This window comes from Rousettus aegyptiacus, unplaced genomic scaffold (assembly GCF_014176215.1).
Source record: "Rousettus aegyptiacus isolate mRouAeg1 unplaced genomic scaffold, mRouAeg1.p scaffold_m13_p_5, whole genome shotgun sequence".
NCBI lineage: Eukaryota > Metazoa > Chordata > Mammalia > Chiroptera > Pteropodidae > Rousettus > Rousettus aegyptiacus.
In genome coordinates, this window is record NW_023416308.1 from 48,834,658 (window position 1) to 48,859,471 (window position 24,814).

Here is a 24,814-nt window from a genome sequence, read left to right on the forward strand (position 1 = left end):
CTCCCCACTACCCTCTGGTAACTCCTAGTCTATTGTCCATGACCATAAGTCTCTGTTTGTACTGTTCATTTGTTGCTTTTAGATTTATATCTCACATATAAGGGATATCATGTGATTTTCAACTTTTTCTGTCTAGCTTATTTTACTTAGCATGATTATCTCGAGGTCCATCCACGTTGTTGCAAATGGCAGTATTTCATCTCATATTCCATTGTATATATGTACCACAGCTTGAATATTTTTGAAGACATTCTTAAAAATACTCTTCAACCTCACAAAGAATAACACTGCTAAATATATAGTCTTTAAAGGGAGAATACATTCATCTGGGCTATCATACCAGATGCCTATACCTCTAGTCCTGGTTCAGTGCTCTTTGTAGTAAAAAAGGACATGTTAACAAGGAAATGAAGTCAGCTCATTAATTACCTACTGTACCCGCCAACTCTAGCATAACTAAAGCTGTTAAATAAATCACAGTGCAGTGTAGGAAATGCTGGCATCTGGCAAAGGTTTCATATATGAACATTATTTATTAAAGGAAGAGAAAATGCATGTTGTAGAATTAGTTTATATGAACGGTATGCTTCCCAGATGTTTAAACTAAGCAATACTGTCCAATCCTTCAAGACTACTGTATTGAGAGAGATTAAGGAGAAGCAGGGAGATTAAGATAACAACAAGGTGCTGATAAGGTAATTAAAGCTCTTCTAGTTACTTGATAAAGAAGGAAACAGTGACACGAATTCATAGGAACCAAAACTTTAATACTTTCCAAAATAATACTATAGCAGCAGGTATCAAAGTATTTAATATCAGGAACCTTTTTATGCTCTTACAAATTATTAAAGATCCCTAAAGAGTTTCTGTTTACTGGATTATATGTATTGATACTCACCATATTAGAAACTAAAACAAAGAAAAATCAAATATATATTAATTTATTTAAAATTATAATAGTAAATATCCTAAGCAATATTCTTTTCTGAAAAATAACCAAAGAAAAATCAAATATATATTAATTTATTTAAAATTATAATAGTATATATCCTAAGCAACATTTTTTTTCTGAAAAATAACCATACTTCCCAAAACAAAATTTAGTAGTATGAATGGCACTGTTTTGCATTTCTGCAAATCTCTTTGAAGTCTGCCTTAATATAGCTGAATTCTCATCTTTCCTTCTGCATTTGGTTTGTTGTGACATGATGTTTTGGTTTAAGTACGTGAAGAAAACCTACCTTCATACAGGTATGTAGTTGGAAAGGAATATGTTAACAGTCTTTTCAGATAATTCTGGATATTTTTCTCTGATACATCTCAGAAACTTTACTGTTGCGTCTCATGAGACAATGAGAACAAAAAAAAGTAAATAACATCTTAGTATAATTATAATTTTGGTCCATGGACCCCCCTGAATAGATCTTGAAGACCTCCAGGAATCGACATACCACACTTTTGGAACTATTTTCCTAGAATGCAAGTATTTGTTCACCAGCTCATCCAACTTTCCTCTTCCTCTTCCTTAAAATTTTCTACCACAGAAAGAGCCAGTATTATTCTTTAGGGGCTTCTTAAGGAATTCTACCCTCTCTTTAGTTAAAGACATCTTTCAGTAAGAGAAAAAGTTCCTGAACTTGTGAACAGTAAGAACTACTAAAATACTTTAATTAAAACAGAAAGCAGTTTTGTTCCTTTATTCTCTGAGAAGCACCACATCAACAGTTCTCTTTGGCTATGCAATTTTGAAAAAGCCATAGTATTTTCTGACTCTAAAATTTCCCTCTCCCTTCTACTTACAAAGCATATTTCAAACTTTATTTTATCATATCTTCTTTCCTTTCTCTTATAATAATAGTGACTCAAAATGGTAGAGCTAAAAGGGGTCCTACAGGCCATAAAATATAAATGAGGAAATAAGGAAAATGAGACCCAAAGAGGTCAAGTGACTTCCTCAGGGTCACAAAATCAAAACTTAGATCCACAGAACCTGAATAACTGTTTTATCTCATTTTCCAATATTTCTGGAACACTTCCTTCTGACCATTATAACAATCTCCCTTAAATACCTACTCCAAATTCACTGACAATCACTGAATAATGACTACTGAATGTTTACTAAGAATCAGTCATGAGGAAAAAGCACTGGGGTACGATAGTAAACAAGAGAATGCTCCGGCCCCCTCATTTAGGGAGCTTCTAGTATAGCATAGCAGAGTATATATAAAATGACACTAATGTCAATACAGTGCAAAAAAAGAATGGAGTATAATGTTCTATGGCAAAAAACACGAGGAAACACTTTTATCTGGGGTAGAAAAGGGAAAAAGCTGTATAGAAGAAAGTATAATAAAGCTAAATTTTTAAAACTTGAATTTTTACAAAAAAAATTTTTGAAATGTTTATTTTAATAAGGATACAGTTCATTAGGCCAGTCAACCTACATATTGATGAAAGGAAAGAAACAAACCTACTATTGGTCTCTTTTTGTTTTTTAAAGTCATTATTGGTAAAAGAAAAGCTGCAACTCAGGATTACAAAGTTATATGAATCACATACCTTGAGAAAAGCTCCCCAATACTTTCAAGCTCTCCAATGGCCTGCAATCTGCTGAGTGTGGGGTAGAGTGAATATACAGACTCAAGGCTACCCTTACACAACTCCTCTACTTCTTTTACTCTAGTGGCAAAAAAGACAAGACACTTTGAAAACTAAGAAGAGGTTTTCCGGAATATAAAAGTTCAAACCTATTGTTAATGAGTTTTCATCATAGGCTTTGATTTTGACCTTACGATACTAGTACTCACAAATGCCAGTACAATGCAGTGAAAACAAAATAAGTCTTGGAATCGCACAAACTTAAATCTAAATCCCAGTTCTGTCACTTAAGACTGTATACTTTGGGCACATTACTGGTTGTCTCTGAACCTAAGTTCCACTTCCATAATTATTTTGAAGATTAGAGAATACATATAAAAAGAACCCAACAAAGTGGCTAAAACATAATACATATTTAAATGGTAGCAAATGCTATTTCTGTAATAAAATATAGGATAAATTAGGTCACTAACTATTGTTAAAAAACAATGTTACATTTGTTTAACTTGTTAGAGAGGTAAGTACTTATGTACTTTCTGGTGCATTATCTCAATTGTGCCTTATAACAAGTTTGTAAGTATTGACTGTAAATCAGCACTTTATAAAAAGAATACTAATGCTTAGAGAGGTAAATTCTATGCACTAGAGGAGACAAGTGTAGTCCAGGAAGAAGACAGAGGGTTGGTAATGGACAAGACTTTCTTGAGGATTTAGCATAAAGAATTGATCTGGGGTCCCAAAGGGAACTTTTTTTAAAGGAAAGAATATATTTGAACCACGTAAGCAAAAAAAGAGAAATTAGATAAGAAAAAAATTACGTAACATATATGTAAGTACTTAACATATGAGCATGTTCCTACATATAAAACAAAAAATAAAAATTGTAATATATATAATTGACAAACGTACATTAAGGAATTCTCTAACATATTCCATTTAAAAAACAAAGAATACTTTTTTAAGATAATGGAAAACAAGATAGGCACATCCACAATTAGAAAAACATGTTTGCAGAAGATAAACTTATCGCTCATTTCTTAGATATGCAAAAGCTATGAAAACGTTAATCATTGGATACTGCTCGTTCCCCCTTCCCCCACCTCGGTATTATTTGAGTTTCAACACTTACTGGTATAAATAGTTACACAGGTAATTTCTTTTGAGAAGAGGGAAGGGATGACAAGGAAACAAACTGACCATAGCCATCAAGTTCTCCCATCACCAGTGCAAATCCTTACACTGAAATCATTTGTCAAGTTTTAGAAAAGAAGTTATGACATTAAAATGTTAAAATATTATAACTTTTTCTAATACCTGGCATATTTGAGACTTTCGTAAAATGTGGAAAATTCTCTGTCTCTTAGAGACTGCAAAGCATTGTACAATGATTCGTGGTAACTGGTTCCTTCTACTTGTTTGCTGAGATAAAATAAAAGAAAAAAATGTTTAAAAACAAAGAACCCATGTAAAAATAATTTTACCAAGACAGAAAATTTTAAAACTAAAATTAAGATTTCTACATTTTTTTAAAAGTGCATTTCTAGAAATTTTGGTAAAAAATACAAAGAATTTGGTCATTTAAATGCTTCAAACAGAAAAAAATAATTTCTCACATATTGTGCCTGGTTCTAGATATGTTATATTCTCATTTATTTCTTCAATAAACACCTACTGTGTGCCAGGCAGTAGGCACCAGTTTCTAGATACTGGGGATCCATTAGTGGACAAGTCAGATTAGGTTATTGCTCTCACTGAGTTTATGTTATGGTTTGGAGAAGATGGACAATAAATATGAGATAATGACAAGAGACATCTAGAGATTTAAGACAGGGTAACAAGACAAAATGACTGAGTAGCTACTTTACAACAGTGGTCAGGAAAGGTCTGAGATGTAATGTTATTAAACTAGAATTTGAATGACAAGAAACCATATATATGGTAACAGGAAAAAAGATACATATAAGGCCTTTAGCTAGAAACAGATTGGCCTAATTAAAAAACACAGAAAAGTCCTATGTGGCTGAAAGAGAGTAGGCAAAGGGAAGTATAGTATATAATGATTTACATAGGCAAGCAGGAATAAGCTCAGAGAGTAAAATATTTTAAAAATATAAAAGCATATCTCTAATTTTACAGCAATCTAATAGTTTGAAATTTGAAAGATATGCCAATTAATGAAAAAAATCTTTTTTCTATGAAGGCAGTTAAACATACAATTAATGTGATTTAACTTTTTGGTGTTCATATCATCGAAAGTCTTTTTAACATAAATACAAAATCTTTTAATTAGGTGTTTGGCTTTTCATTCAGAAAACATGGTTATCTTACATACAGGGTATAAACATTACCTTCTAGTGTTAGTGATTTAACAGTATTTTTTATGTCAAAGAAAACATTTCATAAATAAAGATAAGCAGTCTTTTGTGTACCATCTAGCAAATAAAAGTGCCATCTGGCTTTTTCAGGCTCCCCAGCCATCTTGGCAACTGCTCTTGGTTGGGGGCCCTCCCACACCTAAGGCAGGAAGATGGTGGCCGCAAAGAAGATAAAAAAAAAGTCACTGGAATTGATTAATTCTTGACTCCAACTTGTATGTGCTGGGGTATAAGCACACTCTGAAAATGATCAGACAAGGCAAAGTGAAACTGGTCATCCTTGCCAACAACAGCCCAGCCTTGAAGAGATCTGAAATAGAGTGCTATGCTATGCTGGCCAAGAGTGGTGTCCATCACTACAGTGGCAATACTGAATTGGGCACAGTGTGTGGAGAATCCTACTGCATATGTGCACTAGCTCTCGTTGATCTAGGTGATTCTGACATCATTAGAAGCAGGCCAGAACAGACTGGTGAAAGGTAAATCATGCAAAATTTTTCTTTAATAGAACTGGCCAGAGCTTGTTTTTTTTAGAAAACATGCTATCTGAATAAAATGTCTATAGCAGAAGTAGGGAGGGAAATACCTATATTTTTCTTTGGATTTAAAACCAATAAGTGAGAAGATTCTACTGAGAATGTACTTTTTCTATTTCTACTTTCAAATATATCTTGGGAGGGGAGGGTATAGTTGCCCTAACAGAAGAAGAGAGTGAACTTCAAGCCTAGGTATATTAACTGCTTACTGCTATCTAATTTAAGCACTTAGGCATATCTATAGCTTGCTGGATCTAAAAGACACAAAAACAGAACTCCAGTTATATGCATAGAACAAGAGAAAAACAGTGTATTATTTATAATTAGAGAAAAATGGTGATAAAAAGTGTCAGGTTTCTTACTCAACAGAAATGCAGTGATCCCATTGCATATTCCTCCAGGCTGCTTGGTAATGAAGCTCTTGTAGTTCAGCACACCACTCTTTATTTTCATTATCTAATCCTTTTAAATAAACAGAAAGAATATAGCAGAGTCCCAAATTCTGCAAGGCCTGAGCAACAGTTGAAAAAAAAAATGTAAGTAATCAAAGATAACAGAAAACTAGAGAAACAAAAAATAGCAATCAAACATGAAAAGTCACTATGAAAAAATTTTAGTAGTCCACAATATATTACTTAAAATTCCAAAATATTGATTATTATGTTCTACCAAAAACACAAAGACTCTAATATTTGATGGAAGAATGGCTAAGGAATATTATAGCCTTTGGAACCAACTCTAATGCAAACTATAAGAAATAGTTCACATGAGATTTTCCAGGTGAAGGACTTAATCCACCACCTGGCACATTGTATACAAATGTCTTCTACTGTTAGGTAACAAGATTATAACTAACAAATCCACACTATCTTTTAGGTCAATGATCTGTTTGATTCACCCATGTATCCCTCTGAGACTTTCACCGAATGCCTAAAAAATAGGTAATTTTCAGCCTTATCCTTAGAGTTTATCTGGTTGTGTAAATATTCCATTAACACAATGAAATAATCTCAGCGTTACATTTATAGCGCTTTACCAAAGCAGAAAAAAAAAATACCTGAATTATTCCTGCCTGGCGGGTTGATGAAGAGATTGCTGTTTCAAGGTCATATGTTACTAGGGCTTTCCCCCACATTGCTTCATGTTCATATGTTCTTAGTCTAAAATTAAAGATTTTCAAAATGCCTTTGAGTTCTACATGGATGTAACTCCTTCACAAACAGAATTACTATACCATTACCTAGGAAAATGCAATTACCTAGTAAGGGGTTGTAACATTTTCCCTCCACCACAGCCATACAGACTATCTGGCTCTCCTATACTTCTGTAGATTTCTAAAAGTAGATCCTAAAAACATGGAAACAATAAACATTGGAGAGAAAAAATATCACTTTATGAATTTAGCAAATTGGAAATTATATCATTACTGACATGTAATTTTCAACTCTAAATGTTATGTTACAAAATATAATGATATTGAAATACATACTAAAACATCTGGACTAGCAACACAATGCACTGATCCGAGACAAAAGAATGATTATGTAGTGACAGAAAAATTGCTCGCAATTTCCTGAATTAGATAAGAAATAAATCCCAACCTATCAGGCTTTTAATACATGCAAAAAAATCATAAAAACAAAAACAAATAATCCTGTCAACAGCTAAAACTGTAGATAAGAAAATGATGTTCTGAAGTAGAGTCTGACTTTTAAAAACTAAATTTGGTTAAAATAAAGATCTCTATTTCTTTCATTTCTTTGGGAAAAAACTTGAAATTACATTATGTTATAATTGGTAAAATGTGACATGGATAAAAAGTGGTTTGATGACAGATTTTTGTTGTAAAATTTATGCTGAAAAAATTAGTTGTTTAAATCACTAGTAAAATAGAAGTAGAAAAAATAGAAAACTTAAAAAGTTGGAAACTGTATTGCATAGAAACTGATCAAACAATTTAGCTGCCTTCATTGTACTTGCTCCAGAGAGTATTTTTTAAACAAAAGTTCACTGATATTGGCATAATTCTATAATTGAAATTAAACTGTTTTTATTCATAAACATGAAATCAAGCCCTCAGTGTTGGAACATTCAGTATTGAAGCTTAGCACAGTGCCTGGTACACAGAAAATACTCCAAAAACTCAGTAAAGGAGAGTAAGACTAAAGAAGCAAAAAAAAAAAAGGAGAAAAATCAGATGAATGGAATAAAAAAAAAAAAGGGAGATAGAACACATTTCAAGCAAGGCATGCTTGGATGGTGTTAAGTGTTAATGGAACATTAAGGAAGACGTTGAATGAAAGGTGACCGACCACCAGATTTAGTAACATGAAGTTTATATGTGACATTAGCAAGTGCTACTTCCGTAGAGAGAGTGGAAGGAGAGGAAATAGAGATAGCAAATATAGATTTCTTACACAACGTCTGGCTGTGAAGAGAAAGGAGAAAAAAGGGTGACACTTTAAAAAGACAGAACACAAGGAAGAGGAAAATAATTTTGTGTTAATTTGAAGGGGAATGTTCTTAATAAAAAATATGGAAATGTTTGGATATGTATATGTTCTGAGAAAGAGCTGATGAAAAACAAAGCACAGGAAGAAAGAACAGTCTTGGACAGAAGGAGAAACTCTATCTATCTTAACAAGAGAAAAGGTTATAATGGGAGCAGATGGAGGGAGATTTCTATGTTTGACAGCAGGTTGTGATGGGATTTCCTATCTGTGTCCCCTGTTTTCTCCAAGAAGTAGGAGGCAAGCTGAAATCAAAAGCAGAGAAGAAAAGACCAGACTCTTAGGCAAAATAGAGATGTTGAAATTGTCATTTTAGAGGAATGAGTTGACCAAAGAAATTCAGTAAGAATGGGCCAATTTAAGAGTAGATGTTAAGAAACTGACAGAAGAAGTAGTCTGCCTGAGATGTGATACATAATAAACAAGTAAACAATATATAATTATAAATGTTACATGCTATAAGGAAAATGACAGGGTATTGTGACAGAAAATATATGGTATAAATTCACCCTATGAGATAAGGTGGTTTTATTTCCATCTTTCAGATAAAGGAACTCAAGGTTGGAAAGGTTAATATATTTTGTGCAAGATTATAAAATTTGGTGGTAGAGTGAGGATTAGATCTTAAGTCCATCTAGTTCAAAGTCAAAGTCTAAGTCTCAAACCATGACAGTCCAAAAGGTAACTTCAGTTTGAAAATCAAATGACATCTATATAGTCTCTATAATAAAATAATAATCCAAAATATGAAATAAATATTACCACAAATAATAGGGCCTGTAATATTTACCTGTAAACTTATTCCAGTTTCTTCTTTACTTTTTTCACTCAAACTAGAAATAGTTGTACTTTCGCTTCCTTCTTCAAACATAAGATTCCTGTTTGTCACAAAATACTTCTTTTAATGAGAATATACTATTTTGATGCTTATTAATACATGTACTATAGACTTTGATGGAAAAAGTAACAAAGGTTACAAATAATAAATAGTAAACAATTTACACGTTAAAACATAATACATTTTGGCTTAGAATGGAAATTTGTCAATATTCTTTCAATTAGAATTACATTTTATTGACAATCTCATACATGGGAAAGCTATATGCCAAAATATGTTTATGGACATAGGCCTGTTTAAAAACAGAGAAGCTGACTCCCATTCAGTTTCTAATCATCTGCCAGTGGTTTTACCCAAAGTTCAACTTCATTATTAATCACTGGCATACAAAATGAGACCACGCTGAGACACCACTTAATACCTAATACATTGGCAAAAATTAAGAAGTCTGAAAATACTAAGTGTCGACAAGAAGTGGATCAGTAAGTTCTACCTATACCCAAAATTATAAAACTAATAAGTGACAGACAGTAGAGATTAGAATTCAAATTTGTCCACTTCAAGGCCTTAGATTGATTGATTGATTGATTTTTAGGTTCAGTTGATTTCTAATTTTTTAAAAATTTTATTTTATTTTTTGGTGACATTGGTTAACAAGATCCAGTAAGTTTCAGGTGTACAATTTAACAGTATGGCATATATATATTGCATTGTGTGTTCCCCTCCCATAGAGTTCTTTCTGTCACTACAAGGCCTTATATTTAAACCATGCATTTACATATATGATATTCAGTCCTATAAGTAATTTCGATTCTAAAATCATGCCAGCTATATAGTATCTATGATAATAATAATCCAATGTATAAAATAAATACTATAACAAATGATAATACTTCTATTATCTTTCCCTGTAAACTTATTCCAGTTTCTTCTTTACTTTTTTAACCCAAATTAGAAATAACTGTTCCTTGGCTTCCTTCTTCAAATATAAAGTTTCCTATGATCTACTTCCTCATGAACCACATTACTGAGAAGTATGTAAATTAGTATAACTACTTGAAAAAACTATTTGGAACTATCTTATAAAGTTGAAATTTTGCATATCCTGCAACCTAGCAATTCTATACTTAAATATATATCATTAACAGGGGAATGGATAAATTAATTATGGCATATTCTTTCACTGGTACATTACGTGGCAGTGACAAATTAATGAACTACAGCAACACACAACATAGGTAAATCTTACAAAATACTGAATGAAAAAACAAGTTTTAGAAAGTATACACATAATTTTTATAAAGCTCAGGAAAAAAACTACATTATATTTATGGGTTCATACTCAAATACCAATATCATCCAAATGAATGACAAACAAAATGGAAGATAACATTATTCTTTAGAGGGAGCACAGAGATCACTGACTAACTTAATGTTACTGACAACATTCTATTTTGCTTTATAATCGTTATACGTAGGTATTACATGTATTTTCCATTCTGGCAAGTCATACAGAAAAAAGCTAGTTTTTAAAGGAGAAATTTGGAAAGTAAGAAAGATAGTATTAGAGATTATGACTTTGTAAATTTAAGGCTGTCATTCATCCAGGCAAAAAACAGTGGCTAGGACTTCCGTCAGGATTACTAAAATGACTTAGGTAACAACTATTGTCTAAATCCTCCTTGAAGGAGTTTTGACTTCTTTCTAAAAAATATGGACACTAACTTTGAAATCCCACACTTTTTCAGGAGCAAGGTAACAAATAAATAAAACTTTATATGTATTTTTAAATATCTAGCATGGAGGTACTTTGCTATTAAATAACTTGAATAGGAAACTTAAGAGAACATTCATTTCTTTGACCCGACAGTGTTTACAAACTCTTGATCTGTATTTTGCTTACAATTATACTTTTCCTGATCACTTTGGATTTACCAAGTCTCAGTTTACCTGAGCCACTGAAGAAAACTAGCATTCCATACCCTCTATAAACCTCATTATCTCTGTTTGCCATCCCTTTCCCATCAGATACATGAAAAAAAAAAAAAAATCAAAACCACACTATCTAAGCAAATAAAAGCCCTATTTAACTGTCAAGTACTTTTTCCTAAAGTTAACCAAAATAAAACCTAGGCACTCTGGCTTGCTATTAATAATCAATTTTGCATAAATTTGCCACATTCTATATAATCACCTACCCTCAAATTAAAGGTGATTTTATTTATACTCATAGAAGAGCTCAGTTATACACTCCAGATTAATAAGAAATGCCATTCTATGGACCCAAGATATTGAAGCACATTGGTATAATTACTACTACCAAGTATGCAGGCCCTGACTCAAATTTTTAAGACTCTAAGAATAGGCAATAATCAATTTCTCATTCATTATATACTTAAATAACAACATGCTTGTCTTCATAGGAAGTCTACAGTGACTGTGAATACATCAATTACATATTATACACATGATCTACACATTGTAGATTTTTAACTGTTTTCATTCAAAAAGTAGACGTTAAATACCAAACCAGAGAGTAGTACAAGTCTACTCAGTTAATTACGTTGGAACAAGCATCTGAATTCTGGTTCTTGGTTTTCTACAGTCTAAAAATCATATGCTTCCAGCTTAATAGCAATCCAAAGTAGAAATTATAAGTAGCAAGCATGAGAAACATGTCAACATAGTACATATTTCGATTTCAATTTTGCAATATAAGTGATTTTGTGGTGTGACAGTGAGGCTAAGTACAAAAAACACTAGGCTATTTCAAATGAATAAAAATTTGAGGGCTGTGGGATTATAAACGATTTTTTACTCTTAAAATTTCTTTATTTTTTACTATTGTTTTTTACTGTTATCTAGTACTATTACTTATTAGATTATGAGTGTCCCAACTCGGAGGAAAAGCAAATTGAAGTACTAAAAGTATAGGCAGATAACATGGGATGAAAATGATTTAATCACAGAAAGAAATCAGTTAATTACTCACAATCAACTGGCAAAATGGATCTTGACTAAGCTGAGGGGGTATCAGTAAACTTAATGAAATCAAGAAATCACTCAACCAATCGAAAAATATTTATTGTTCACTTATATTAAGTTTCCAATGCTAGCTGCCATAAGGAATACAGGGAAAAATAAGTATGGTCTCTGTCCCTAAGCAGTTCCCTATCTGTATAATTTTTATAACTCTGAAGTAATAAACATCTCTATTTCAGAGAAGAATTATTTCTTTTAAAAATGTGACAGTAAGATTGAACCTTTAATAAAACATTCAACGTCAGCACTAATTTTTAAAACCAAAATTTTAAAATTCCATTACCTTTTCTCTTGATCATCCATGTTTTTCTTATCTGCATAGATTTCTGCATAGAGCAATGCTGTAAAGTGAGCAGCACAAGACTGAGCTACCTTGGCAACCTCTAGATAATTCAACTCCAGCCAGAAAGCATCATCGAACACTGTGCCTGAAGAAGAGCTAAAGAAAAATTTTAAATGAAGTCATGTCCATTTCTTTAATTTCAATATTAAAAGTATATTGACATTGAATATAAGGGTAACAAGTGCTAGTAAAAAATAAAATTACATTCAAATAACCAAAAACCACATTTCTCCAATATATGCAGTTGTCTCTTGGTTTCTGCAGGGGATTGATCCCAGGACCCCAAACAAGATACCAAAATCCACGGATGCTCAAGTACCCTATAAAATGGCACAGTATTTGCATATAAACTATGCACATTCTCCCATATACTTTAAATCATCTCTAGATTACTTAAAATACCTAATACAATATAAATGCTATGTAAATAGTTGTTACACTGTATTGTTTAGGAAATAATGACAAGAAAAAAGTCTGTACGTGTTCAGTACAGATGCAACCATCATAGGCTTAACTACATAGTACATGTCAGCAACAAGGTAACATTTCTTTTTTCGAATATTTTTGGTTAAAATATGTGTTTGCAGAACCCACAGATACAGAACCCGTGGATACGAAGGGCCAGCTGTAGCTATACATCTAAGATAACAGCTAAAGAGCCCTGTCACTCTTTTTAAAATATACACCCTTTAGAAAACCTGATGAAAGCTATGGATCTAATCAACCCACACAAATCTGCAGTAACACCCCTCCACCAAGAGATCCACGGACCATAGCTAAGAATAGCCTGCACAAAACAACTAGTAACACATATACAAATATTTTTCAATGGTCAATTAAACAAAAATATTGTTTCTTCTAAGACATAGTTACATGTCTTTCCTATTTGTAGTTCATTTTCTCCTTAGTTCATGGTCTAAATTGAGTTATTTAACAAAAACCTCCACTGTAGTAACAGCAGGCCAGAACTGGAAAAGATCATAGATGTTATCTTTTTAAAACTAACATTACAGAGATATGACAAGGTAGTGGTTAAGAGCAACTGGTTTTAGAGTAGAATACAGCTAGGTTCAAATATAGCTGGATCCCCTACTACAAACCGTATAATCTTTGGCAACTTAGATTCTTAGGCCTCAGTTTCCTCATTTGTAAAACCTGGGAACAATATATATTTCAGAGAATAGTTGCAATGAGTAAATAATGCTTATAAGGCTGATGAATAAGTGCCTATTATATAGTCAACACTTAATTGCAGCTATTCTGAGGAACTTGAAGTTTAGAGAACACAAAGCTTCTAAGTATCAGACTTAGACTTAAACTCAGGTCCTTACCCTTTATTTGATGTCTCATTAATATTCTCTCAAGGAATCTTCTCTAGTCTTATTTAGAATTAAAACTGAACATTAAGAATTGTTATTTTCTCCAAGGCCTACGAATGTCAACAGCATTCTACCTCAATGATATATCTGAAATGAATGATTTAAAGGTGAAACTGCCTCTCAACACCAAAGAAAAGAAATGCTTCCAGCTGTAGTTAAAGCTTTTTATGGGCTTTTACAGATGAGGATGTTACAAGACAATAAGGTGAATCAGTAACTTTCTAACCAGAAACAAAGACACTGAAAAGCCTAACACTTCTTTTTCTAAGAATGGAGTAGAATGGTATGAGCAGGATACAGAAGAATTAACTTTTTAAAATGTAAATGTGTTAAATGACTTTTCGTTTTTCTTCCACCTATTCCTCCCATTCTTTATCAACTACTGCCACTGCCTTCATATCCACCATGAGACATCGATTCTCACCTGCTTAAGTTATAGGCCTACTATATTGTTTCTTCAAAGTTCTGATCAACTCTGGAGCAGTACTGATCAGCCAGACCATAAGCTCTAGCAATTCCTGCACTGACTGCTAAAAATCTCAAGGAAAGAATAGGAACAAAGATATTAAATTTAAGAACAATGTATAAGAATCAAGAAAATAAACACTGCCATAGCACAATATTATTATAAAGAATCATAGACTTTGAGGACCATGATACATAGTAAAGTGAAAAAGATTATGACTGTGATTTTAAATGACTATGATTAGTCAGGAGGGTCTATGGGAGAATTTAGGGCTTATGGGAAGAATTTTCCCACTCTATGGCATCACAAGAACCCTATAGGGAGAGCTGTATGCTTATTATAGTAAAGCTCTATGATTGTAACTATCCCTCTCTTTAACTTCCTTTTCCCCTTCTATAAATACCTCTCCATCTTGGCAGCTGTGCAATACGGATGTGCTCGTGGCTTGCCATGTCTGCATGCACTGGGTTGCAACTCTTTCTCCCCCCCTCCCCCAATAGATTCTTTTCGGTGACAAAAGATCTAAGTCAATAGTTTTTCAGTCAACAAAAGAAACTCATACCTTACAATAAAGGTACATAAAGGAGACTTTTACATAACTGTAGTTACTTCTATGAGCTAAAAGTAAAGGGAAAGTTAAAAGAGAAGTAATACGACTAAAAGTAACCTGGAAAATAACTTACTCCTTTCCCATCCCCTTGAAGAGAAAACAAATTAAAGTCTCAAAAGGTTTATAATTTAGCAAAGATAGCACTGTTACTGGTACAGTTAGGGCTCAAATTTAGAGTTCCTAAATTTGATTTAACCAAAGTACTACCCTGAACATGGATTATTACAAGGAGATATAAGCACCAGGCAAATTAAATATAGCACCTCGCAGCTGCATCACCTCAAATAATCATGTTAAAATTAACAGTGTAGTCAACAGTAACAAGTTATACTTCCAAAGAAGTAATACTCATTACATTACCTCTTTTGTCTCCTCATGTAGTCCACAACAGCAAGCATTGTTCTCTGTGATTTTTTATCCAAATAACATCGGGAAAAGTGCTGTGACTCTGACAAACAGACAAAGATATCTCCTCTCAGTCCTAGGCAAACTTGCTTAAGCACTTTCTTCATTTTATCTCCCTCCCTCTACACTATAAAAGGTTTTGGTGGGCAGTACCTAGCACAAAATTGGTTCCTAAAGAGTATGACTTGATATATGGAACTTAATGGCATTTTTTTTTTAAAGGATACTATTATGTTTAATAAAACTGAGAAATTATTTATTTTATTTCTGAAAAGGACTAATTCATTGATTCAATAAATACTTACCTAGAATCTTTTACGTACTAGGTGCAGCATACATCAATAAATAAGCCAGACTATTTCTGACCACCTAGGGACTCACTGACTAGCCTGACTCTTAAAACTGTGTGTAAGTGCTATGACAGGGAATGTTTAGATGACTGTAGAGGATTATAGAAAGGAACACAATCTGAACAAGAAAAGTTTCACCGAATGAGTGAGATCTGATGAAAGAGTAATGGTCAGGCAGTAGAAGAGGAAAGGAGTAGTCTGGGCAATTGTGACTAGTATCTGAGATAGCTGGGACAAGAAAGCACTTGGAGAATTTACTGAAATAATTTCAGTATTGTTGAACCACAGAGCTGTAAAGCAGTAAGGACACCAGAGACAGACAGAAATAGATGAACGAAAGTTATTTATAGCACAGAATCAACACAATTTGGTAATCAGATGAGACATGTGACAAAGAATCTGGCTTGGGCAACTGCATGCCGTTCATTGAGGAGCTATATATTAAGAGAAGTAGGCTGGGGGAAGAGGATGAAGATGGTAAGTGTACCTACAAAGAGTTAAATGTGAGATGCACATGGGAGATTCGAGTGAAGGCAGTGAGTCTAACAGACATCAGAAAAGATAAACCTGAAAGGGGTGAAAGCATGGTGGAGTGAGAGATGTCCCTAGATCTCGCCCCTTGGAACAACAATAAGCTGAACATCTAAAACTCAACAAAAAAACACCCAAACTGCACACCAGCACATCTATGCATGGGATCTGCGCATAAGAGCTACCACAAGTCAGAACATTGGGTGTCGGGCGGAGGACTGGGAGTAATAAAGAAGCTGCCTCTGGCAGCCCCTGGAGCTCCCTGTAGGAGGAGAGGGAGGGGTGAAGGTGCAGCAATATTCCTGAACAACCCTACCTGGATGTGCCGGGGCTTGTACGCAAGGGACCAGAGGACCCAGTCATCAGGGCAGAAAGCAGAAAAGCGGGGCAGGGACGAAGAGAAACAACAGCTGATTTTTACCAAGCATGGCTGCAAAAACGAGACTAAGCCATGGCCCCCAACCCCCAATCCAGAGGACCCCTCAAACCCATGTTTCTGAGACTGATCACCTTGGAGCCCCAGGGGAATCTGAACAAATGTTCCTGAGACTGAAGCTACCTCTCACAGCCTCTGGAGCTATCTGCATGAGGAGGGGGAGGGGAAGAGCGCTAGTTCCTGCGGGGAGATCCCTGGACAGCTCTGCCTTGAAAAACTGTGAGCTGTTCCCAGCCAGCTGCAGGCCACAGTCATCAGGGCAGGAAGCGGAGAAGCGGGGTGAGACCGCATTGGAACAACAGTTGATTTTTGCTGGTGAAGTTGCAAAACAGAGGCTGAACCGCAGCCCCCAACTCTCCACCCCTGACTCAGAAGGTCCCTACCCTTAAATCCCTCTCAGACCCATCACCACGGAGCCTCAGGGGAATCTGAGCAAATGCTAGCTACCAAAACTGCTAGGGATACAAGAGGCTTAGACGCCACCTACTGGAAACCCAAAGAAGAGCGCCTTCTTTGCAGCAGGCTAAAGAGAGACCTTTAGTTAATAAATCTTCTTTCTGGAAAAACAACAGAATACACTTCCATTAATGCCCAGGTAAAGAAATAGTCCATTAAACACCATGAACAACCAGTGTGACAAGGCAGCTCAGAAAGAAAGAGAACAACCTCCAGAAAATAACCTTATAGACATAAAAATATGCAGCTTAAATGACAAAGGCTTTAGGATGGTACTTTTGAAAAAACAATGAAATCCAAAACAAATCATAACAACAATTTCAGGAATTAAAAAAACAACTAGATGAGCAGAACAAAGAGACTGAAACCCACAAGAAGAACTGACTAGATATTCTAGAGATGAAGAACAAACTGCAAGAGTTGAAAAATGAAATAGCAAACCTGGGAAATAGAGTCGACCAAATGGAGGAAAGGATCAGTGATATTGAAGACAGAAATCTAGAAAAAAATCAGAAATAAGAGAGAAACTGAAGAATGAAAAATAATAAAAGAGAAATATAAGAATTAGCTAACTAATATCAGGAGAGGAAACATAAGAATAATACGCATTATTGATGGCGAGGAAAAGGAGCAGAGACTAGAAAACATTTTCAGACAAATCTAAGGAATGATGAGCTGGGGCCTAGAACTCAAGAAGTCAACAGAACACACAATTATCTCAACCCAAAAAAGGCCTTCACTAAGATATTTTGTATTAAAGTTATCAAAAATCAACAGCAAAGATAGAATTCTCAAGGCAGCCAGAGAGAAGAAAGCAGTAACTTATAAAGGAAAACCTATTAGATTGTCATTGGACTTCTCAGCAAAGACCTTACAAGCCAGAAAGGAATGGAATGAAATATTTAAACTATTACGTGAAGGAACTATTATTCTAGAATAAGTATCCAGCTAAGCTCTCCTTTACGTATGAAGGAGAAATCAAGACCTTTCCAGATACATGAAAATTGAGGGAATTCTTCACTATGAGGCCTGCACTATAGGAAATACTGAAAGGGGTCAGCTCACCTAAAACAAAATAACAACAAAAATGCATAATGAAGAGTAAAGTGACTATCAGGCAAATAGAAGCAGAGAAATGCAACCCTTACTAAGAACAGGGCATTATAGCTTAAATAATAAGAAGAGAATTGTTATAACAAGATAGTAATGAACATTCAGCATACATAGGGACAAACTGAGACAAAAATAGCTGAAAAGGGGAGGATTCGAAGATCCAGATTCGCAAAGGGGAATGGAGATAAGGCACGCGCAGAAGAAAATAGACGACCATATATAACTATACTTTACATATTCGTAATGGTAACCACACACAGAAGATTCATAACATGAAACAAGAAGAACCAGAGGCAAAATCCACGAAAGCCAACCAAAATAAAGAAAACAGAAACACATGAACAAGGAAGCAATGGAAACACTGAGCTACCAGAAAGCAAAAGATAAAATGGCTATAAGATCTCATATTTCAATAATCACCTTAAATGTAAATAGACTGAACTCATCAATTAAAAGGCACACAGTTGCAGATTGGATCAATAAACAAAACCCAACTATATGCTGCCTCCAGGAGACACATCTCATCTCCAAAGACAAATATAGACTCAAAGTGAAAGGGTGGAAAATGATATTTCAAGCAAATGGCATTCAGAGAAAAGTGGGAGTAGCAGTACTAACTTCAGACAAAATAGACTTCAAAATAAAAAAAGTAAAGAAAGATACTGAGGGATACTTCATAATTATAAAGGGAATCATGCACTAAGAAGAAATAAATAACACATTAAAATCTATGCTCCCAATGAGGGAGCCCTGAAATATATAAAGCAATTACTAACAGAACTAAAAGGAGAAACAGACCAAAACACCATTGTAGTAGGGGACCTAAATACTCCACTGGTGAGATATAGACAGATCATTAAAACAGAAAATCAATAAGGAAATAACATCCTTAAATGACACTTTAGTCCAACTGGACATAATTGATATTTACAGAGCCTTCTATCCCAAAACAGCTCCTTATACATTCTTCTCTAGTGCACATGGAACATTTTCAAGGACTGACCACATACTGGGACACCAGATAGCCTCAACAAATATAAGAGGGTTGAAATCATACTATAGTCTCTGATCATAATGCTTTGAAACTAGAGATTAACTGCAAAAAGAAAGCAGGAAGAACTACAAATACTTGGAGATTAAACATGCCACTGAAAAATGACTGAGTCAAAGAGGAAATAAATGAAAACAGAGATCAAGAGATACATAGAAACAAATGATAATCTTAGTACAACATATCAAAACTATTGGGACACAGCAGAAGTGGTCATAAGAGGAAAGTTCTTATCACTACAGGTCTACCTTTAAAAACAAGAACAAACCCACATAAACAACTAAACGCTTCGTCTTAAAAAACTAGAAAAGGAAGAACAAATGAAGCCTAAAGTCAGCAGAAGGAAAGAAAGCATCAAAATTAGAGCGGAAATAAATGAAATTGAAAACAAAAGAACAATAGAAAAAATAAATGCTACAAAGAGCTGGTTCTTGGTGAAGGTTAATAAAGTTGACAAACCCCTGGCTAGGCTCACTAAGGAAAAAAGAAAAAGGACACAAATAACAAAATCAGGGATGAAAGAGGGGAAATGACGACTGACATCACAGAAATACAAAGGATAATACAAGAATACTATGAAAAAGTAGATAACACCAAATTTCATAACCTAGAAGAAATGGACCAGTACTTAGAAAAATACAACCTTCCTAGACTGAATCAAGAAGAACTGGAAAATCTAAATAGACCGATCAGCAGTATGAAAGTTTAAACAATCAACAAAAACCTGCCAAAAGTCAAAGTCCAGGACCAGATGCCTTAACCAGTGAATTCTACCAAACATTCAAAGAAGATTTAATACCTATTCTCCTCAAACTCTTCCAAAAAATCGAAGAAGAGGCAATATTTCCCAACTCATTTTATAAGGCAAAGATTACTCTGATACCAAATCCTGGCAAGGATATCACAGAAAAAGAAAACTACAGACCAATATCTCTCATGAACACAAATGCAAATATCGTAAATAAGATACTAGCAAACCGAATACAGCAACATATTAAAAAGATTTTACGCCACAATCAAGTGGGCCTCATCCTGTGGGCACAAGGATGGTTCAACATATGCAAATTGATTAATGTGATATACCACACAAACAAATTAAAAAATAAGAATCATCTGATCATATCGATATAGAAAAAGTCTTTGATAAGATACGGCATCGTTTATAATCAAAACACTTAACAAAATTGGTATAGAAGGACAGCACCTTAACATAATAAAGGTCATATATGACAAACCCTCAGCCAACATTATTCTTACTGGTGAAAGACTAAAAATCTTTCAAGATCAGGAACAAGGCAAGGCTGTCCACTATCGTCACTCTTATTCAATATAACACTGGAGGTCCTAGCAAGAGCAATTAGGTAAGAGGAAGATATAACGGGCATCCGAATAGGAAACAAAGAAGTCAAAACTGTCACTATTTGCGGATGATATGATTCTCTATATAGAAAACCATAAAGACTCCACAAGAACACTACTTGAAACAATAAGCAAATATAGTAGTTTCTGGATACAAAAATCAGCATTCAGACACACATAGCGTTCCTATACTCTAACGATAAAGTGAAAGAAAAAGAAATTGAAAGAATAATTCATTTCTCAATTGCAAAAAAAGAATAAAATACCTAGGATTAAATTTAACAAAATATGTGAAGGACCAATATGATGAAAACTACAAGACCCTATTAAATGAAATCGAAGAAGATACAAAGAAATGGAAAGATATTCCATGTTCTTGGATTGGAAGAATCAACATAGTTAAAATGACCATATTATCTAAAACATTATATAGATTTAATGCAATCCTCATCAAAATCCCATTGGCATTTTTTAAAGAAGTAGAACAAAAAATCATCAGATTTGTATGGAAGCACAAAAGACCCCAAATTGCCAAAGGCATCCTGAGAAAAAAGAACAAGACATCACTCTGCCTGACTTCAAATTATACTACAAAGTGACAGTAATCAAAACGGCATGGTATTGGCAGGAAAAGAGACACACAGACCAGTGGAACAAAATCAAGAGTCCAGAAGTAAACCCATATTTACATGGGCAAATAATTTTCAACAAAAAAAGCCAAAAACATACAGTGGGGAAAGGAAAGCCTCTTCAATAAATGGTGCTGGGAAAACTGGAAGGCCACCTGCAAAACAATGAAACTGGACTGTTGTCTATCACCACACACCAAAATTAACTCGAAATGGATTAAGGACCTAAATATAAGACCTGAAACAATAAAATACATAGAAGAAAACATAGGAACTAAATTCAAGGACCTGGACTTAAAGAGGATTTTAAGAATTTGACCTAGAAGGCAAGGGAAGTAAAGGCAAAAATAAATGAATGCGACTACATCAAACTAAAAAGCTTCTGCTCAGCAAAAGAAACCGTCAACAAGTCAAAGAGACAATTATCGAATAAAAAACTATATTTGCAAGCAACACCTCCAATAAGGGCCTAATATCCAAAATATACAAAGAACTCATAACAACAAAAAACAGATGATCCAATCAAAAAATGAGCAGAGGACCCGAACAGACACTTCTTCCCAGGGGACATACGAATGGCCAACAAATATATGAAAAGCTGCTCAACACTGCTAGCTGTTAGGGAAATGCGAATCAAAATCACAATGAGATACCATCTCACACCTGTTAGAATAGCTATAATCAACAGGACAAGCAATAACAAATATTTGAGAGAATGTGGAGAAATAGGAACCCTCATACACTGCTGGTGGGACTGCAAATTGGTACAGCTACTATGGAAAACAGTATGGAGGTTCCTTAAAAAATTAAGAATTGTTCTACCATATGATCCAGCAATCCCTCTACTGGGTATTTACCCCAAAGACTTGAAAACTCATATATATAAAGATATTTGCACACCGATGTTCATAGCAGCATTATTCACAGTGGCCAGGACATGGAAGCAAGCGAAGTGCTCTACAATAGGTGATTGGCTAAAGAAGCTGTGGTACATATATATAATGGAATACGACTCAGCCATAAGAAGATGAAATACTGCTATTTGCGACAATATGGATGGAACACAAGGTAATCATGCTAAGAGAAATATGCCAATAAGCAGACAGAAAAAGTTGAAAATCACATGATATCACATATGTTGGATATAAACCTAAAAGCAACAAATGACAGGAGAAACAGAGACTCATGGACATGGACTATAGACTAGTGGTTACCAGAGGACTATAGAGTAGTGGTTACTGATGGGGTCGGGGAGGAGAGGGTAGGTAGACAGGGTAAAGGGGGTCAAATATAGAGGAGTAGGGAGAGGATAAAGTGGGTAAAGGGGATCGATATATGGTAGCTAAAGGAAACTGGACTTTGGGTGGTGAACACACAATAGAATATACAGATGTCAAATGATAATGTACACCTAAAAATTATATGATTATATTAAGCAATGTCACCCTGATAAACTTAAAAAAAAAAGATATACCTTTTTATTTGATAGAAATCTATATATTTACTTTCCATTTCAATGGTAGAATTTTAGATGTAAAGTTTAAATTTTCAATTAAGACAAGAGAATTTTTTTTTTTAAGTTTGAAAAAGTAACCCATACTGAGCTCTCAAGTATGCATATTTTTATAATGTGTACCTAATTCCTGGTGGAATTTCTCCTGCTATAAGCTCTAAATATGGAAAATACTTATATAGCATGGAATGAAAAGCAGTTTATTAGAGTAAATAAAGTTTAATTCAATTTTTGTTTTAAAAGACTGGAAGGATACATACCAAATGTTAACTGTCATTATTTCAGATCATAGGATTATGGGTAACTTTTTAAACTTATGCTGATTTTTATGTATTTTCCACGATAAATGATTTTGTAATGTAAAAATTACTTTTAAAAAATGAGTTGGCCAGAGCTTTAATATGAAAATTTCACCATATCTCCAACATAGTACCTATAATATTTGCTTGCAATTATTTGTCTGCTTTTTCCATTGCTAGAATACAGGGTGTGTCTTGTTCACATCTATTTTGCCAGTGCTAAGCATAGTGCTTTACACATACTGAATGCTCGATTAGCTTCTCCATTATTAATAGCCAAATTTACTAAGAATGTACTATCCACCAATCATTATCCTAGTTGCTTTACATACATTATCTCACTGAAAACTTGCTACATTTATCACCATTCTACAGATGAAGAAATAGATGTTTAGAGGCTATGGAATTAAGCGTAACAAAGCATCCTGATGAGAGTCAAACAATCTTTATAACTGAGAAGTTAACAGTATAAATGTGAGAAATTTAATATAATACCTGAATCCAAATTTGCAGGGGTTGTGGATCGGCTTGTTTGTGAGGAGTATCTGAAACAGTTACTGAAAAATCCCTGAATGTGTGTAGAAAGCAAATTTTTCCATGATTCATTTGTATCTTGGAGTAAAATATCATGAATCAAGTATGGAAGCACAGCCTGACAAAAGTCGGTTTTCACCTAGAACACACAAACACATCCAGTCAATAGTTTAAATTAAAAAATAAATTTTACTTTAAGTTTCATCCCCTGTTGCTGACATCATTTTTAAAAAATGATAGATGAATGTTGTAAATCCAACATACTGCTAAAAAATATACAAAAACCATGTGTACCACAGTGTTAAAAAAAAAAAAAATCAAATCTAGAATACCTATATAAAACATATGTGTTAGTTACAATGTAATTATTCAGTTCTAGTCTAGGCCATTTACATATAATGAAATAGCATACTGATTACAATTAAATTATGTCATTACTATAAATAAAATTTCATGGTTGAAAAGTGTTACTATTAACAGAAGTTCTGTAATTTGATATAATGAAAATGGGGGTCAAAATTTATAAGAAATGCTGAAAATTTGATTTTTGCACATTTCCCATACACCGTGAAGAGCTACAACAGCTACGTTAAAATGTTTATTTTTTAATAAATCCCAATTTGTGAGTATAAATTTGGGTACTTATTTGTGTTATACTCCAAGTGCAGAAAAGTGCTTTAATATGTTTAGTAATTTGTCTTATTTCTGCCAAAATATCATTTTCATATGCTCATCATATAGTACACATACAAGGCAGGTTGTAGATTACCAATTGCACACTTTTTCCTTTTTAAACTAAAGACAAGTCAAAAAGCCAGTTTTGGAAATAGGGAATTTACACTCCAGCACAAAGTCAGAATTTTATAAAAATATTACGTTTATTCACTGAAAAATGAGGGGTGTGTGTGTGTGTGTGTGTGTCCAACTCTGCTGACCTGGTACATGTAGTATTGCAAAGTGTGATAATTTATTCACTGTCAACATCTTTTCTGTAAGAAACAAGGACTCTTTTTAAACTGCTTTCAGTGAGTGCACTTTATGAAAATATTCACTTCCCTATCAATTATCTGTCACTGGTTGATGTTTGACCTAGTCAGATATTTTGTTTTCACATTTCTGTTGAATCATGATTGGCAGTACTATAAACTAGGTTACCTTTCAGTCTTAGAGCATTATCATATTGTGCTGTTTTAGATGACATATTTGATAAAAGCGTTTAAAGTTTTTTTTCGATTTGGTACATACCTTTATTCTCTATTGAAATATATTGTACCGTACCTTCAAAATAAAAAAGCTATGTTAACCGCAACCCCCATCCCTTTTTCTCACTCAAGAAAGCACATCAAGAAAAGTAAATGACAATGACCTTATTAGAAGAAGTAAACAAAGAGCAGAGTTTTAGTTAATATAAATATTTACAATGATCAGTATTTTAACTATC

The 24,814-nt window shown here is 33.9% G+C and overlaps 2 protein-coding genes across 11 annotated transcripts in view; one reads left to right on the forward strand and one right to left on the reverse strand.

The window, feature by feature from the left end:
- Positions 1-24,814, reverse strand: part of ATM (ATM serine/threonine kinase) — a 119,210-nt gene that overhangs the window by 36,743 nt on the left and 57,653 nt on the right. For 7 of the 10 annotated variants that reach the window (XM_016160559.2, XM_036220209.1, XM_036220208.1 and 4 more), the window contains 9 exons: positions 23,335-23,512; positions 15,058-15,145; positions 12,183-12,338; positions 8,810-8,897; positions 6,768-6,856; positions 6,567-6,669; positions 5,872-6,020; positions 3,913-4,017; positions 2,560-2,679 (listed from right to left, as the gene is read on the reverse strand). In XM_016160559.2, the coding sequence (XP_016016045.1) occupies positions 2,560-2,679; positions 3,913-4,017; positions 5,872-6,020; positions 6,567-6,669; positions 6,768-6,856; positions 8,810-8,897; positions 12,183-12,338; positions 15,058-15,145; positions 23,335-23,512 (1,076 nt within the window). Of the gene's footprint in view, positions 1-1,245; positions 1,536-2,559; positions 2,680-3,912; positions 4,018-5,871; positions 6,021-6,566; positions 6,670-6,767; positions 6,857-8,809; positions 8,898-12,182; positions 12,339-15,057; positions 15,146-23,334; positions 23,513-24,814 lie in introns of those variants that run through there. The other 3 variants (XM_036220214.1, XM_036220210.1, XM_036220215.1) reach the window with 3 other exon arrangements.
- LOC107518687 (60S ribosomal protein L30-like) lies at positions 5,126-5,456 on the forward strand. The gene is given in 2 exon segments (XM_016160571.2): positions 5,126-5,187; positions 5,189-5,456. Coding segments are annotated over 2 exon segments (330 nt in total).